Genomic DNA, 18625 nt, shown 5'->3' on the forward strand with positions numbered 1-18625 from the left:
GGTACACAGGCCTGTCACTGTTGTGGCCTCTCCCGTTGCGGAGCACAGGCTCCGGACGCGCAGGCCCAGCGGCCATGGCTCACGGGCCCAGCCGCTCCGCGGCATGTGGTATCTTCCCGGACTGGGGCATGAACCCGCGTCCCCTGCATCGCCAGGCGGACTCTCAAACCACTGCGCCATCAGGGAAGCCCAATATTTCGGATTTTTATGAGCACGGGCTTTCTTAGAAGACAAAAATTCCAAGACTATTTTTCAAGTATTCTTCACATGTTACTTTAAACACATACTAGTTATGTCCTGCTCAAAAAGTCAGATTATTCCATCTTTTAAAAAAGAAAACTACGGGCTTCCCTCGTGGCGCAGTGGTTGAGAGTCCGCCTGCCAATGCAGGGGACGCGGATTCGTAACCCCGGTCCGGGAAGATCCCACATGCCGCGGAGCGGCTGGGCCCGTGAGCCATGGCCGCTGAGCCTGCGTGTCCGGAGCCTGTGTATTAATTAATACACAGTATTAATTAATATACAGTCATAGATTTTCAACAACCTGGATCATAAATTTATGCCACATATTCCAAAACGATATTTCTTTATTTCCTCTTTTATTTTTTACTTCAAAATTTGGGGAAAAAAACTACAGTCTTTGGTCACATGTGAAAAAGAAAATTACACTAAAAAGATTAACAGCAGCCATGGACAACAACTCAGGGGCTACACTTTATACTTCATTCTGTAAAACAGATCCTGTTTACCAGGTAATTAGTCCTTAAACAACCTGTGAGATTAAGTAAAATAGTTACAATAATAAAATAAAGAGGTTCAGAGTTACAATAAATCTTATTGTTAACGTGGTTCTTAACTATATTTACTTAGAGTGAAGTTTAAATAATTACATTTACATAGTACTTTCCTGTCTTCCAAAAGGCATTTCCATATCTGATCCTCAGCAACCAGGTATGGTAGATAGATATCATCATTCTCATATAAAGAAACTGAGGTTCAGAGAGATTAATTTGCACAACTGCTTTCTGACAGGAAATTGAAGTGGAAGGATGACTCCTGATCTACATGGAAAGAAAGCAGTTATTTGGATGCTCTAGAGCAAAAGAAAAGCCTCAGACCTATTTATTGGCTGAGACGAGACACAGAACATTTATAAACTCACGCTGTCTCAAAAGCGATATCCATTGGAGCCTGCCTGCACATCTCTAGTAGCTTTAATGTTCATAGAAAAATGAATATTCATGTTTGTTTGGGATCTCAAACTATTATTAAATTTGCAAGCAAAAACAGGAACAATGAAGAATTGAACCAGATTATTTTTTCAGAGTGGCAAACCTAATGAAGTGTCCCAACCCCTCTATGATTTACCATTGCTGAGATTATTCCTTACCAAGGAAACACTTAAAAAAATTTTCTCCCAGAGCTCATTTGCTAGATTCCATAAATTAGCTGTTACAAAGAATCTGTATCAGAGAAATTCAAACCTACTAAGAGGCTTTTCTTCCAACCTACTAAAAAGGCACATTAAATACACAACGTTGGCCACATTTAGATAATGATGGAAAACAACAGCTGATAGCCAGTTTGGGACAAATGCCAACTGTTTCCATTTGTCTGAAAATGTCAAAATTAATTGCTACAACACTCAGTTTTCAAAGAATATTGATATCTCTAAATGGGAAAGTATGTCAACCAAAAATCCTAAAAAACAGACTAAAGATAATAGTGCCTCCCTGATCTGCAGTATTAGTTAAAAAAAAATTTTAGCGTCCCAAAGTAAACACATCTCAACAGCTTTACATATTTTCATATACTTTATTTTTTAAACACTTATAATTTTGCAAGCTAGCAGTAAAATATTTTCCTCAATATTTTACTAATTAGCACCGTATACCTTTTAAAGCTAACTGGAACACTGTTTTATTTAAATGATTGTGAAGTAAAATGATCATTTCAAATACCTAATTAGTCTCAACACATGAATCATTAATTATCATTATTTTTGGCTTTATGCACAAAGATGTATTTCAAAGATGAACTTAATATCAGTTCTGTCAATCTAACAAATCAAAGTACCACAGTTTAAAGCAATATTTAACCTCTGAAATCATTATATAATTAAAGAGGCATATAAGAAAGTTGAGAAATCACTCTGAAAACAAAAGATACTGCACAACTTTAAATTTAGAATCCCTTATTTTTTAGAAGAATGAGGAAAATAATGAAAAATTTCATGATACAAGTATTCGTTACACATATGGTTTAGTATATATATATGTCAGTACTCTCACGCTTTGCTTATGAGTTTGGCCTTACCAAAAAGCCATCAAAATGTCCAGGATAATTCACAGGGACAGCTGGAAGCCTGAAATAAAATTGCTCAGTGCAAAAGATCCTAAGCCATTCATACAATTTTAAACAGAAACCTGGACATTTAACTCCTATTTTTGTTTCCATCTGAAAACCTGTTGAAAATATGGAAAAAAATTTAACTAAACTCACATTACTTCCACATATTAAAACAAGGGGGATTTTTCATTTCCTGTTTTCTAATAAGAGCATTCTTCAGAGCTATGGGTTTAAGTTCTAAGCTACAATCCACTACTTACCAGCATGCCTGTTTTGCATACCAGTAGAATCAAGTCCAGTTTTGCCATTTGTGGATAACTATGACAAGATACAAAAGCATGTGTTTGCCATAAATAGCTCTGGCTAACAGCAAACTGCTCACACTGAACAGATCAAATTCTCTATAAGGAGAGCTGCCTGGACCACAGCCAAATCCCACTACTAATGTTTAAGACTGCTGTAACAATTTTTTTTCAAATTTGTGAAATATATTAAGAAATAGTAGCTGAAAGTTCCTAAACATGAGAAGTATTATTAAACTTTTGAAGGACATTTTACAAATTATTTTCATTATGACCAAATGTGCAATAAGAGCTTCCTGCTGCTTCTACTACTAGTCAACTAATTAGAAATGTAAACGTGAATTAAAAAATAACTACCCTAATTTATCCAGAGAACAAATCAGATATCGAAGAGTATTTATGTCAAAGTGCAAAAAAATAATTCCTGATCATATTAACACATAAGGAAATAAATAAAGCTTATAAAAGTACACCTCTATAACGTTAATATTTTGTATTAGTTGGCTTTAGGATAGAATATTTTCTAAACCAAATAAACACAACAAACTGGAAAATATCACGCAAGAATGTTGTACAAAAAAATTCTTAAATGACCAGTGCAGAGATTAATAATAGCTGTTTACCCTAGGAGTTGCTTCACATGGTATTTTGCAAAATGTCCAAGGAAAACAAGGCAACGTTCTGTAATATGCCACAATTTTTATTGCAACGTGGCCATTTTTGTGAGGGTGGGGTTTGATCTCAAAAACAATGTTCCATTTAAGGCTCTTTTATACAGAAATTGCCATCATGACTGATATTCAAAATATCTTTAGTGTCGCAAGACTTAACATGGTAAACATAAAACTCCTACACTTATTCAGTAGTGTACACTCAATGGAAAACAAAAAGGCATTAATAACAGCTATTTCTTTTAAGAAGATACGCAGGTAACAGGAATGAACACTGAGGTACTAGGATAAGTTGATGACACAGTTAACTTAATTGGCATTCCTTTTGGGGTGGGGGATTAAACTCATTACAAAAAAAGTGCTTTCAATGCATAGTATTATATCTGTGCTGCCATGTCACAAAAAATAGGCTTGCCAAGGCAGGTGAGGTGTATGAATGCTCAAGCCTCACAGAACTGCAATCAAGTGCAACTATAAATAATACTGAATAAATTCTACCATCTCACCAGTGGATAATACTTTCAAGGCATTCAATTAGCTTAACCCTTTGTAGTGTTCTAAGCTATTCACATTGACATTCACATTCATTGTAGTGCTTGCTGCAAGGGAGGCATATAACCAGTTGTTTTGGCTAAAATATGGTGGGAAGGCATTCCTTGGGTTCTACATAAAAGTAACAGTATTAAACAGTCTAATGGCAATCACTGATAGGCTGCTTACATGAATGATATTTCCTTCATTCATTGTGTTGGAAGGACCCAGTGGGAAGAGGAAGAAAAAAAAAACCAAAACCTAATACTATTCCAATTGACTGAGCTGGAGAAATGGAAGCTCCTTAAGATCCAGATGGCACTTGACTGTCATTTTATAAGGGTTTTCCTTCAAGTGAAACTACTACGTTGCCTCCCAATTTCTCTCCAAGTGTTGAACGGTCCTTTATATCATCCAAGCCATTTACTTGCCACTCATGTTTAATACCTAAAAAGAAAAAACATTATCCTGTTACTTTATTGTAAGTAAGAGAGGGCAATTCTTCTGCACAAAATATTCAGTGTTTGTACCTGTAAATTTCTTTTTAATGGCATCTTTAGAGCTAGCATAAATCATCTTGCTTTTTAAAGGTGCACTTTCAGGAGCCCTACAGGGGGAAAAAAAATTGTTGAATCCTATTTAAAAGAAAAAGAAAGGCAAAACTGACTATGTTAATAATAATCCTTGCATTTTAAAAGTACTTTTTTCTTTTGTTTTTACACACCAGAATATAAATACTAGGTCTTCTTTCTTAGACTCTTTTGTTTCGTATGTGGCATCGTACAAAGCATATCGGCAATCATTCAGAGGTAGCAACTTCACAAAAGATGTGTAGGGGTCCTCTACAGTATCACCAATGTCACCCACCAAGATCTGCTTTGCTTCCTCTACAATTATTTGTCTTTTGTCATCGCTTAAACAGAAGAGAACTGCTTTCTTTCTTTTTTTGATCTCCTCCTGTGTAGAAGATTTCCTTACTTTCATATCATTAAAAACTTTGATGACTTCATCATTCACTGTAACTCCAGAAGCCTGAAAATAAAGAAAGAACAGTAATTTAGAACAAGTATTTTGGTTTTAGCCAAAATTACTGTTTAGGTGCCTAGAGAGGATTCACTTTAGTCTGGATATCAAAAGTTGCATCATACCATGCAAATAGTCCAATCAGATTTGCCACATTTTAAGTATCAGTATATGATGCACCTAAGGATTCTAACTCATCCTGGCCCATTCATCCTTTTTTAAAAAGGGGTTTGGAGTGTGAAGTAATTGGCAGGCAGAGGGAAAGGGACAAATACAGGCTGTCCCATCCCTGAAATGTTTCCTATTTCACTGGGTGATGTCAGAGCTTCAGGAGCCGCAGCAAAAATACCTTCTGTATTGTGTCAACCCGGCAGGCCTTAAAAAAACACTTTCGGATTTCAGTTAATGCTTCTACTATTTTTTTCTTTAAAGTCATCCTAACCAGGGCCCTTTCCTCATAAGGAAAGAGAATCAAGTGTGAACTCCAAACCGCCCACGGCTACAACATAATTGCCTCACAGCTCAAATGCAGACGCTTCAAAACTAACGGATCGCGTGTAAAAGCTTTTTACCGCGAGAAACCGTGTTCAAGAGTTTTCCCACCTCCTTAATCTCCCCCTAAGGGTTTTACTACAGGCCCTCAAGACCCCCACCGAAAGCGTCCAGCAAGGGCTTTACAGCACGTACCAATCTGAGAGCGCGCGTGGGAATAAAATTAGAAAGGGGAGGGCAAAGGCGGCGAGCAGGGTGGGGGCAAAGCTCGGCGGACCCTCCCGCACCCCCGGCCGCCGCCCGCCCGCCCCACTTAGGCCACGACCCTCGCCCCGCGCCCGGGCCCTCCCCGCCCCCAGGAATCCGAAGAGCGGCCGGCCGGGCCTGACGGCGGGAGGGCAGGCCGGCCGGTGGAGAGAGAGCAGCGGGGCCGCAGCGCAGGAGCGCCCACCTTGGAGGCCAAAATCAGGTTAAAATGGCGGCCTCAGGCCCAGGGCCCGGCGGTGCCGCGCGGGGGGCTGTGCTCGCCGCGCCCCGGCCCCCCGACCCGCGGCCCCCCGGTCGGCGCGCCCGCCTTACCATAGCGCCCGCGGCTGAGGCTGCGGCGGCGGCTCGGGCTCCGGCGGTGTGGCGCTGCGAAGGGAAGGAGGGGCGGCCGGGAGGCGGCGAGTGCGGGGCACGCCGGGAGTGCGGCCCAAAAGGCGGCGACCGCTCGGGGGGCTGCGGTGAGGGCGGGGCGGTCACGTGGGCACGCCCCGGGCTGGCGCTCCAGCCCGCCGGCCCCCCCGCGTCCTCGGCCTGACCCCGCGGGCGCGCGCGCGCGCGCAGCAGCAGCCCCCGCGGACTCTGCGGCCGTGGTCCGAATCCCGGGCCCCAACGCGAAGGCCTTCAGCGCCAGGGCACCACCCGTCCCGTCCGCCGGCTCGGACGGCGGGCGTTTCCACACTGCTTCCCGAGGGCCAGGGCGCAGCTCCAGGGGTTGGGCGCGTGTGAGGCGAATGGCGCTCCAAGGTGTCTCTTTTATTCGCTTGTGGTTTCCACTGAAAGGGGCTGGATTCCTACATTGTGGGTCTTTTTGGAAAACCCCCATCAGAGATGGCGCGAATTATTTAGATCTCCTTCCATCAATTCAACGAGAATAAACACTGGCGGGGGAGGGGGTTACCCTAGTTGATTGAATTACTCAGCAAAAACAAAATGATAAACAGAGGTGGGAAATCGCTTTCTAAAAGTCTGTGGTTGGAATAATAATAATAGGGGGAAATCTGGGGTAGTAACATCCCCTGGTAATATCCTTTTATAGATTAGACTTGGTAGGAAATGGATTTCACTCTCTGCTAGTAGTCTTTTCCTCAGGAGGCCACAGCTACGACAGCTGCCATCAAATAAGTGGACCCAAGAGTAGAGTCCTCCCTCTTTGGCAACCACAACCTCTTCTAGCAAAACCCATATAACTGAGCCAAGGCTCTTCTCTAACTAAACCTTTTTTATACTTGTTATGAGTATTCATCGCATTTATCATAGAAAAAATTGGCACCGTGTACTTTGAGGAAATTTTTCATGAAGATTCAATGCTTTATGAGTGTATAATGAAAATGTTTTAAATGGAACACTTTATATGGTTATGTTTAATAAAAGGAAGGTTTCATAAAGTATTTCATTCATCAGTGTTTGGGCTAATTTATGCTACCTTTTTTCCTGAACGTTTATCATTTCTACCTTTCTTCATTTGTAAAATTGGTAATATGAACTTAAAACTCTGATTAACAGTTGAACTGATTTTGTGAAGAAAACTTGCACTAAAAAAGTAGAATTGTTGAGTGACTAAAACTGTTGGAAACAAAATAGTAAGTGAGTGCAGATAAACCTTAAGGTGTACTAAGCCAGAAGTGCAGTGTAACGGCAAGAACTTCGGGTTGGGACTTGGGAAACGAGTATTAATCTTGGCACTGCCCCATCTCTAAATTCGAAGGGCTTTCAATCACTGCAGACCTTCATCTGTATTATAAGCTGTTATTATCTTTAAAGTCCTTTCCAGCTTTAAAATTCAGTTTCCTAGTATGCCAGTGTTTCTCAGGAAATGGTGTGCATATGTTCTCAGCATTAAGTAAATTTAGGGATAGAAAATCATAATGAGAAGGGTTATGCCCTAGTTTGTGTGATAAATTCTTATATCCAAAAGTTAATATATTATAAATGGAGCATGTTAGGTATTGCACAGGAAACAGACCTATTTTTTATGTCCATAGCTTGTGCTTATTTTCTTAATGGGAAGATTGACTTAGTTTATTTTTATTTTATTTTTATAAATTTGTTTATTTTATTTATTTATTTTTGGCTGTGTTGGGCCTTCGTTGCTGTGTGTGGGCTTCCTCTAGTTGCAGCGAGCGGGGCTACTCTTTGTTGCGGTGCGTGGGCTTCTCATTGCGGTGGCTTTTTGTTGTGGAGCACAGGATCTAGGCACACGGGCTTCAGTAGCTGTGGCACGCGGGCTCAGCAGCTGTGGTGCACGGACTTATTTGCTCCGCGGCATGTGGGATCGTCCTGGACGAGGGCTCGAACCCGTGTCCCCCGCATTGGCAAGTGCATTCTTTACCACTGCGCCACCAGGGAAGTCCCTTAACTTAGTTTAGAGACAAAAATTGAGAAGAAATCTCCCAATGTCTAAGCATGAATCTTAAGCAAGTAGATAATAATACTTTACATTAGGTGGTACATTAGAGTTTATGAAACCTTTCCCTTTCTTGATGTCTCTTGAGGCATTCAACATTTGCTCTGTATGGGTATCAGCAGTTTTCCTTGTTGAACTCTTCCTCTTAGGGTTCCCCTCCCTTCTCAGCCTTGAATTTTGCATCAAAGAGATTCTACAGGGGCTACAGCCCCAGCAGAGACCAGGTCTGGGGACACGGGGAACTAGATTAGGTGTTAGAACCTCGCCTACCAAAGCTGGGGATTCCGAAGATGTTAATCACTCCCCCCCCAGCTGTGATATCAACCCTTCTCCAAGCCTCCCTGTGCCTCTCCCCTTCCCCAGAGTTCACAATTCCCATGTACTAGGATTCTTTTCCTGAAGATGTTTTCTTGTCTTTGCACATATTTCATTGCCTTGTAATCACTTGTTTACGTGTTCTGCCACCCCAGTAGACTGGAAGCTCCTTCCAGGATCTGAGTCCTACTCATCTTTGGATTTCTGGAATCTGGTACATAGTAGGTGATCAATAGATGAAAAAGTAACAACTTTAAGGTGCTTTAGTGCTGTAAAGAGAACAAAAAGGAAGCTCCCGAAGACTGCAAGGCCTTTCTGCATGCCCTTGTGAGGCCAGATCTTAGAACGTCAGAGCCAGTAACAACTCTTCACACCTGTTGTTTAAAACCAGAACTTACTGCCACTTGGTAAAGCGACAGCATTACCAAGCATTGCTGCATGAATTTTGGCCTCTGTGTGCTGGAGGGATCTGAGTGTCAGACATCATGTGTATCAGTTTCCTGTGGCTGCTGTAACAAATTACCACACATTTAGTGGCTGAAAACAGCACAAACTTATTGTCTTACAGTTCTGGAGGTCAGATGTGAGAAATGACTCATGGGGCTAAAAGCAGCACTTCATTGCTTTTGGAGGCCGTAGGAGTAAAATCTGTTTCCTTGCCTTTTCCAGCTTCTAGAGGCTGCCCACATTCCTTGGTTTGTGGCCCCCTGAGAGTACCTCTGCTTCAGTCATCACATCTCTGATTCTCTCTCTCCTGCCTTCCTCTTTCACTGCTAAGGACCACTGAGATCACCACTGGGTAATTTAGGATAATCTCCCATATCAAAAATCATTTACTTAACCACATCCACAAATTCCCTTTTGCTGGACTTCCCTGGTGGTGCAGTGGTTAAGAATCCGCCTGCCAATGCAGTGGACACGGGATCGAGCCCTGGTCCGGGAAGATCCCACATGCCATGGAGCAACTAAGCCCATGTGCCACGACGACTGAGCCTGTGCTCAAGAGCCTGTGAGCCACAACTACTGAGCCCGCGTGCTGCAACTACTGAAGCCTATGTGCCTAGAGCCCGTGCTCTGCAACAAGAGAAGCCACTGCAATGAGAAGCCTGCACACCACAATGAAGAGTAGCTCCCGCTCACCGCAACCAGAGGAAACCCGTGCGCAGCAATGAAGACTGAATGCAGCCAAAAATAAATACATAAATTAATTTTTAAAAAAAAGTCCCTTTTGCTATGTAGGGTAACATATTCACAGGACAGGGACATCTTTGGGGGGCCATTATTCTGCCTACCATACCACATCTGTTCTCTTTAGCAGTTTCACGCCCAAGGAAATGATTAACGGTGGGACAGAAGGACCCTGAACGATCCCGTACTAGAAGGCACACGTCTAAATTCTAATTTTCCCTTTGCTGGACCACACATGGTTGACGGCAACAAAAAACCATTAGGAACTAAGTGAGAGTAACCTCATAGAGGATGGATCAGCTCTGACACAACAGTGGTGCAATCTCGGGCCATTTCCATTTAGTTAACTGCTCCATGGCTGTTTCCTCAGGTGTAAAATTGGGCTTATGTTACCTCCTCCCTCTCAGGGTTGTGGTGAGGATCAAGTGAGATAATGTATGTAAAGCTCCTTCCAGCACAGGAAAAGGTACCCTGGGGCCATTACCATCAGTGCAGAGTGAAGGGGCGAGCATGGTTTTACCAACTCGCAGGCAACAGTAATGAAGCAATCCCAAGTCTCACTGGTATTGTTTTGTAAGACTCAGCTAAAGTTTTTGCTCAGGATTTCTTAGAAAATTGGAAAAGTGAATACCCGTAATGCATACTCTCCCACAAAACAGACTAGATGGAGTTTCTGTGGCATGTAAAATTTCAGAATCATTTTTCAAGTATTAAGTAAAACAGTGAATCTGGAAGATCATGTAGATAAATTCTGTTCAAGCCCCACTCCCTGTCAAGACACATCATACTCAGCTCCCACAGCCACTTCCTGACAAAGACAAGTGTAAACGTAAAGATGCTCATCACTTCCAAATGTACTTTTCTACCCACATACCTGCTTCATCTGACATCTCTTTCCTAGCCCACGCCTGAGCTAAAAGACGGGTCAGGAGGAAAGTCATGCATTTTTCTAAATCCAAGTTTGAACTTAGAACTAGAAAATAAACATTGTGGGAGATGTGTGTTGGAGTCTGATCTCTATGACTCATTCCCTGATCCACAAAACTCACTTTGTGTCTTCCATGTCTCATCCTTAGTTCTTTCTAATTTAGGAAGATGACCTCACAATAAAGGAACTTAGCAGTCTATGTCAAGGGAAGAGGTAGAGGGTAGCAGCAGTGAAATGTAGTAAGTAGTGAAATGTAATTCAAAATGGTCTCAAACTCTACATTTATAAATGCTAGTTTCAATTTATTTACTCACAAACACATTTATCAGATCCACCTATCAGTTGTTTCTGATATTAATTGAATTCGTGATAAGTAGCAACTGGTTACCTAAATTATACAAACCATACAAAAACAGCATCTGAGAAAAGAAACTTGCTAGTAATTTATTTAAGGTGGAGAGCCTTTGTTTAGCTTACTTTATTACAAAAGCTGTGGATTTTTATATCCCAGAAAATCATACAGACATGAAAAATGTAACATACTAAAACTGTATGTTAACAGACATGAATAAGAGTAGGCAAGAAATCGAAAACCAAATCAAGAATGAGAAGAGTTTATTCATTTCATTCGTTCATTCATTCCTTTATATCATTCACTGAGCATCTCTGCTAGGGTAAAGAATTCAAGGATAAGAATAACATAGTCCCTGCCTTGAAGAAAGTCAGTTCTGTGAGAATACATCAAGGAAGCCAGTATCTATGGGACAATCCCACGCATGCTCCAGTGGGATATGTACAGGATGCCTTGGGAGCAGAAGGAAGGCCAGCTCAGTTTGGAGCGAGTTGGGTCTTTTTTTTTTTTTTGGCTGCGTTGGGTTTTCGTTGCTGTGCCAGGGCTTTCTCTAGTTGCGGTGAGCAGGGGCTACTCTTAGTGAGTGTGCGGGCTTCTCATTGCTGTGGCTTCTCTTATTGCGGAGCATAGGCTCTAGGCATGCAGGCTTCAGTAGTTGTGGCACGTAGGCTCAGTAGTTGTGGCATGCAGGCTCTAGAGTGCGGGCTCAGTAGTTGTGGTGCACGGGCTTAGTTGCTCTGCAGCATGTGGGATCTTCCCGGACCAGGACTCGAACCCGTGTCCCCTGCATTGGCAGGCGGATTCTTAACTACTGCACCACCAGGGAAGTCCCATGAGTTGGGTCTTAAGGGATAAGTGGAAGTTAACTAGGCAGATAGGGACAGGACATTCAAAACAGAGGGAACCAAATGTACAAAGCCTCAGCAGTACCAGTATAAAGCACAGGAAACCCCAAGTTACTAGCTACGACTGGAGCCTATGAGCTTGGTAGAGAATGAAGATGGAGTGGTAGGAGGTACCAGTTCTTGTGAGCTTTGTATACAACTGTACAGTCAGAATTGTGTTCTGCAGGGCATAAGGGAGACAATAAAGACTTTTCAAAGGTGTTTTTTATGTGTGCGCTCCGGCCCGCCCGTCGGACGCTGCCAGGCTCATGGGCGGGGCGCAGCCTGTGGGTTCGGGGAAACTTTGTCACCCTGGTCCCGGAGAAAGCAGCGTCCTGCTTGCTGGGCAGCTCGCAGGGCGGGGACCTGGCCTGCAAGGAGGAACAGGGAGCAGAGGAGTACCTCACAGACCAGAGTGGCTGCTCCAGTAGTAAAGAACCCCTTTTGAGGTGTTGTGATGCACGGAGGGACTTGGTGGGGTTCTTCGGGCTGAACGGCAAATTAAAGATAACTTGTGAGAGGTCAAAGCCCAGATTCACAGCTGCATAAGTCATCACCGGGAATGCCTTCGAAGCCATGAGGTGTGGCTGTATGAACAGGTAGATCTCATCTATCAGCTTAAAGAGGAGATGCTTCAGCAGCAGGTCCAACAACTCTACTGGTTTCTGGGCCAGTTCCACTGTCTTATTCATCAGCTGGAGGGCACCCAATACAAAGATCTAGCCAATCAAGTCTCCGTGTGCCCGGAGAGACTGGGCAGTTTGACCCTCAAACCTGAAGATTCGACTGTCCATTCTTTGAAACCGATAATAACTGCCCTGCACCAGGCAATCACCACGTTTGGGTCTCTCAAGACCATTCAAATTCCTGAGCACCTGATGGCTCATGCTAGTTCAACAAATATTGGTCCCTTCCTGGAGAAAAGAGGCTATATCGCGTCGCCAGAGCAGAAGTCAGCATCCAGCACCACAGCGGTCCCTCTCAGCGAATGGCTCCTTGGAAGCAAACCTGCCAGCAGTTGCCAGGCTCCTTACATGCCCAGTACCAATGTGCAGGACTGGCTCACCCAAAAGCAGACCTTGGAGTATAGTCAGACTTCTGCTAGAGACTGCAATTGCTTCAATAATGTCTGGGGCAACCTAAAGGGCTTGGAAAACTGGCTCCACAAGAGTCAGCAACAAGTTTCTTTTGCTGGTAAACAAGTTACCAAAAGTGTAACAGCTATTCTACTACCAGTTCTTACTCCAGTGAAATTGAAAAGGTTGGAGATCTAGTGCTTCTTGAGCAAGATGAGGTGGAGCTTTCTGATTGGCTAGCGACTCCCCAGGAACCCTATAAGCTTGAGAAGCCTGGGAATGGCAGCTGTGAAACCAGTGAGAAGTTTAAGCTCTTGTTCCAGGTGTTCCAGGAGTCCTATGGTGTGAATGATTGGCTCATCAAGCCTGATTCCTGTACCAGTTGTCAGGGTAAACAGCCCAAAGGTGTGGAGATTGAGAACCGGGGCAATCTGAAGTGCCTGAACGACCACTTGGAGGCCCCTTGGGAGTGGATCCCAGCATGATTGGCTGAGGACTGGCTTGTCCAGAATCATCAAGGCCCATGTAAAGTAGAGGAGGTCTGCAGAGCCCATGAGCCCTGTACAAGCTTTGCAGAGCGCGTGTGTGATGAAAATTTTGAGAAGGAAGCTCTGTGTAAATGGCTTCTGAAGAAAGAAGGAAAGGGTAAAAATGGTATGCCTGTGGAACAAAAACCTGAACCTGAGACACATAAAGATTCCCTGAATATGTGGCTCTGTCCATCCAGAAGAGAGGAAACAGAACAAGCTAAGGCACCAAAGGCAATGGCTTCTTCTAGAATTGCTGATTCCTTCCAAGTCCTAAGGAACAGTCCCTTGTCAGAGTGGCTCATTACCCCCTCATGCAAAGAAGGATGTCCCAAGGAAGTGCCTCTTACAGAGGAGAGAGCTGGCATACCAAAGCTTACAAGCCACTTGGCCACTTCCTGGTGTCCCTTTAACACAGCTGACTGGGTCTTGCCAGGAAAGAAGACGGGAAATCTTAGCCAGTTATCCTTAGGAGAAGACAAATGGCTACTTCGAAAGAAGGCCAAGGAAGTATTACTTAATTCGCTCCTACAGGAGGAACACAACTTTCCCCCAGACTGTTACGGCCTCCCAGCAGTTTGTGATCTCTTTGCCTGTATGCAGCTTAAAGTTGATAAAGAAAAATGGTTGTATTGAACTCCTCTACAGATGTGAAGGAATGGAGTACTAGAGTCAGACAAATTTTCTGCAGATTATCACAAATCCATGAGCTGAGTGACTGCGGCTTGCCAAATCATTGCGTTTCTGGGTCTGATGTAGTTCCTTTTCTGCCTAATTTTGAACTAGTGAAGAGACATAATAAGTCATCAAATTATGAGTTACTGTGTAAAAGAAAAAGGCCGTTTGTTGACGCTGAGGTGATTCAGTTTCTTCCTACAGAAGTATTAATTCACCCCTACACTAGAAACACAGCATCGTGGTGGGTAGGTCTTTTTCATAAGCCTCCATGGCTCCTTAGCTTGGGTTGTTGTTAGAAGTACATTAAAGCACTGTAGTTTTAAAAATGAAATAGTTCTATAATCAAGGTGTGTTGATGTATTCTAATACTAGTAAACTTACCTAACCTTTTGATTTCCCTTCTTCGACTGCTTCCCTTGTTGTGGGTTTTCTTCCATTAACAGTGAATTCTTCTGTTTAATTAATATAATTTAATATATTTTAATATAATATAATATATTTCACACAGATAATTAACCTTGACAGTATAGTGGTTTTTTCTTACCAAAACATGTATTAACAATCTTGGCAAGTTTTGACATTAGTTACAAAAAATTTTAGCTTACATGCCAGATTCTACATTATTTTTCTTTTTTTGAAACAAACTCAGCTATTGCAAGTTTCATCTTAATTCCCTTCTCTAAACGTTATTATTTAAGTATCTAGACAGCTCTTTCAGAAGGGCTCCATATTGCTTGAAGCCTATATTCAGGGTAATCCTAGCCTCTTTCAAAATATTCTGAAGAACTACAGGCAGAAGAGCCCCAGTGCTGACTAATCAAAAAGCAAAAGGCAAGACATGTTGGAAATGTAGTACTTGAATTATTCACTATCCTAAGTGTTACTGGTGCATCCTGTGTAAATGGAAGCTGAACTGGACACCCGGTGCTTTTAACTAGGCATAAATTAAATGTCCTCTCACTGCAAGCATAGCATACCTATACCTTATAATTCAGTGACATTTTAGTGAATAGGCTGTTTTGAACACTGTGCCTTGGGGTGTTTATTGAAGCTTTATGAAAACTATTGATGTTTCCTTAGTATCCTTAAAGTTATGTCCGTGCTTTAAAAAGTTTCTCTGTAGGAGAGAAATGGTATTTATACCATGTTTTAAAATTCTGTAAGATGAGACATCTTAGTTGCTTTCCAGGCTTTTAAACTATTAAGCCGCTCAACTTGCCTATATGTTATTGGAAATACTTTAAAAGTTTGTGATGTGGTCATCTAGAAAGCCCTTTTGGGGAAACTTCACAGTCCCAGTGTCATTGCCATACAACTTCCTTAGAATTCTTGAACCACAGCTGAAACGAGCCTATTATTTTTTAGTTCCCCCCGATACCATTTAGAACTTTAAAACTAAAGGTGGTGGGTAAAAACTTAAGGAGCCTTTCCATTATCTTAGGTTGCAGGAAACTTTGTAGTTTTTGAGGTTTAACACACTGTGTATCACTAAATTAACATTAATCACTATGCTAATGAGTATGTAAAACACTGTTTTGCGTTGATGCACTTTGTACCTCCCTCCATTAAAAGCATAAGAGCCAAAAAAAAAGTTGTTTTTTTAATAACAGCTATGTTGAGATATTGTTCACATACCATAAAATTCATCATTTTAAAGTGCACCATTCAATGTTTTTGAGTATATTCACAGTTGTGCAACCATCACCACAATCTGGTTTTAGAACATTTTAATCACCCCCCAAAAGAAAACCCCATATCCATTAGCAGTCCCTCCACATTCCCTCCTCCCCTCAGGCCCTGGCAACCACTAATCTAGATCTTTGTAGATTTTCCTTTTGTGAACATTTCAGACGAATGGAATCACATGTAGTCTTTTGTGGCTGACTTCTTTCACTTAGCAAAATGTTTTCAAGGTTCATCCATGTTGTAGTATATGTCAGTAATTCATTCTTTTTTATGGTCAAATAATATTCTGTTGCATGGATATACCACATTTGCTTTATCCATTCATCAGTTGATGGGCATTTCGGTTGTTTGCACTTTTTGGCTATTGTGAATATTGCTACCATGAACATTTGTGTACAAATTTTTGTGTGAACATGTATTTTCATTTCTTTGGGATATACACCGAGGAGTGGAATTAATGGGTCATATGGTAACTTCATTTTTAACCATCTGTCAAACGTTTCTAAAGTGGCCACACCATTTTACAATCTCACCCACAATGTACAAGGGTTCCAATTTCTCTATATCCTTACCAACACTTGCTATTGTTTGTCTTTCTTATTTTAGCCATCCCTGTGAGTGTGACGTGGTATCTTATTGTGGTTTTGATGTGGATTACCCTAACGGTTAATGCTGAGCATCTTTTCATGTGCTTATCGGCCATTTGTACACTTTCTTTGGAGAAATGTCTATTAATATCCTTAGTCCATTTTTTTTCATTTTTATTTGTCTTTTTATTGAGTTGTAAGAGATTTTTAAAATGTATTCTGGATATGTCCCTTATTAGACATATGATTTGCAGAAACATTCTCCCATTCTGTGGATTGTGGGCTGTCTTTTCACTTTGCTAATGGTGCCGGTTTTTTTAAATTGAAGTATAGTTGATATAGAATATTATATTTTTTAATGGTGTCCTTTGAAGCTGAAAACTGAAATTTTGATAAAGTCACGTTTATCTAGTTTTTCTTCTGCTGCTTGTACTTTTGGTGTTATAAGAAACCATTGCCTAATCTAGGTTTATAAAGTTTACTCCCATGCTTTTTGTTTTTTGTTTTTTCTAAGAATTTTACAGTTCCAGCTTCACAGATAGGTCTATGATCTATTCTGAATTAATTTTTTAGAATGTCAATGTAGGGGTCAAACTTCATTCTTTTGCATGTGGATATCCAGTTGTCTCAGAACCATTTGCTGAAAAGATTATTCTTTCCCTTAAATTTGTTTTTTAAATGCTGTTACAGGGATGCTGGCAATGACATTCTAAAATGCTGTCAGCTCTCAGATTTATGACTGCTTGCTGACGAATTAAATTGACAACAAGAAAGGAATTTCTCTTGTATTTTACAGCTAGATTACTTGTGTGTCTGAAAATTAATTTCTCAATAAGAATGTCAGGAATGTAGTTTTGTTTTCTAAGTATTGAGTTTCTACTGTACGCCAGAAAATGTGCTCGGCGCTGAGTGTAAAATGAACAAAACAGACACAGTCCCTGCCTTCATGGATCCTGTAGTCTAGTGAGAAACTAACAGGGGGCCCTGATATAGTTTAGGGAAATTGAGGAGGGTTTCTCTGGTTGAAGAGTCCCCCCAAAAAACAACAGCATGAAAAGAAGACTGAGCAAGGAAGGAGCTTGACGTTTGGGGGCAAATACTGGAGCTACAATGTTCCAGACAAGGAGAGAGATACAAGATGAGGCTGAATAAGTGGTCAGGGCCGGTGAATGGAGGACCTGTAAATCATTTCCCAAACCGTCCGTGAAGGCTCCCCGGTGTCCCAGCAATCTCTCAGGGGCGCCGCGTTTGCTTTGAATTTTAAGGGAAACATAGCGCCATCTGTCGGACACAAAGGGAACTACTCAATCGTGCTGGTTTACACTTCAATTTCAGATGCCTCTACATTCCATCCGAGGGGTTCTCCGCAGTTGGTGTGATAAAAAGCAAGTCCCTCGGGAAAATCAGTGTGGAGCTGGAAATGAGGGTGATTGTATCCAACCCGATTCCAAGGTTTGAGAACTTAAGCAGTGCCCAGCAGGTGCAAAGCTGCTAAGACATAAATATTGTTTGGACCTAATTACTTAATAAACAGAACTGGTAGGTATTTCTTCTGGCCCACGAATGCCCTGAAAAAACTATTATGATATTAAGGCCACCATGAACGGAGAAAAGTTGGGAGCCTCTACTGTTAAGGATTTTGGGGCTTTATTCCAAGTGTTACAGGCAGTTATTAAAAGGTTTGAAACAGGGAGAGTGACATGGAGGCTTTAATTTTTTCTAGTAAAGTGATATTTTAAAAATCTAGACATTTTACCTAAAGTGATTTTGCTTTCAATTACTTGTTCAATTATAAAAATGTCTTAGGTTTAAACTCTAATTAAGGACTCCAATGTTTTCCTCCCTAACAGACACTTTTGCCCCAAGGTGAGAGACCAATCAAGAACCCAAGCAGAGGTGGGCTTCTTTCACTGGATTAAAATTGTTCCTCCCTCCACAAACTGTCCACAAAAAGGAGAGAAGGGGCAGGACCCACTACTCTGATGGCTCTTGGTTCACTTAATGTTGGAAAGTATGGAACAGAATTTTAAACATAGATTAGGCCTGGAAAGCTGCCTCCTTTTTAAGTTGCTTGAAATTTGTATCCTCTCAAATGGATTTGACAGTTGTAGCAGAGATTGCTGGTCCTACCATTGTCTACTGACCCCCTTCTACTTTAGTAAAAGAGCATCAGTCTCCATTTTATTTGGAGTTATGCCCCCTCCCCACCTAACAGACTGAATTTTCCAGCCTCTTTTGACTAGGAGATGTGGCCATGTGACCAATTCAACTGACGATATGTGACCTTCCCAGAAGGCTGCTTAAAAGGAGCTGAGTTAGCTGGAAGGTGTATTCTCTTTGCCCTTCTGCCCTTCCTTCTTTTGGCT

At 41.9% G+C, this 18625-nt stretch overlaps 1 protein-coding gene and 1 pseudogene across 2 annotated transcripts; one reads left to right on the plus strand and one right to left on the minus strand.

Moving 5' to 3' along the window:
- Positions 1–1800: 1800 nt before the first annotated feature.
- On the minus strand, positions 1801–6523 carry CFL2 (cofilin 2). Of its 2 annotated transcripts, none has more exons than XM_004269958.3 (4): positions 5947–6239; positions 4577–4884; positions 4383–4459; positions 1801–4299 (listed from the first exon to the last, which is right to left on the minus strand). In XM_004269958.3, exons 1-4 carry the CDS (start codon positions 5947–5949, stop codon positions 4187–4189), a joined length of 501 nt encoding a protein of 166 aa, XP_004270006.1. In that variant the 5' UTR covers positions 5950–6239; the 3' UTR covers positions 1801–4186. The 2 variants fall into 2 exon arrangements, 1 of the variants encoding a protein (XP_004270006.1); XR_007475528.1 differs by having other exon boundaries at positions 4237–4299; positions 4831–4884; positions 5947–6523.
- Positions 6524–11920: 5397 nt separating this feature from the next.
- Positions 11921–13973, plus strand: LOC101287463 (nuclear receptor coactivator 4-like; annotated as a pseudogene).
- The last annotated feature ends 4652 nt before the right edge of the window (positions 13974–18625 follow it).

The sequence above is a fragment of the Orcinus orca genome, chromosome 2 (genome assembly GCF_937001465.1).
Source record: "Orcinus orca chromosome 2, mOrcOrc1.1, whole genome shotgun sequence".
NCBI classification, from domain to species: Eukaryota; Metazoa; Chordata; class Mammalia; order Artiodactyla; family Delphinidae; genus Orcinus; species Orcinus orca.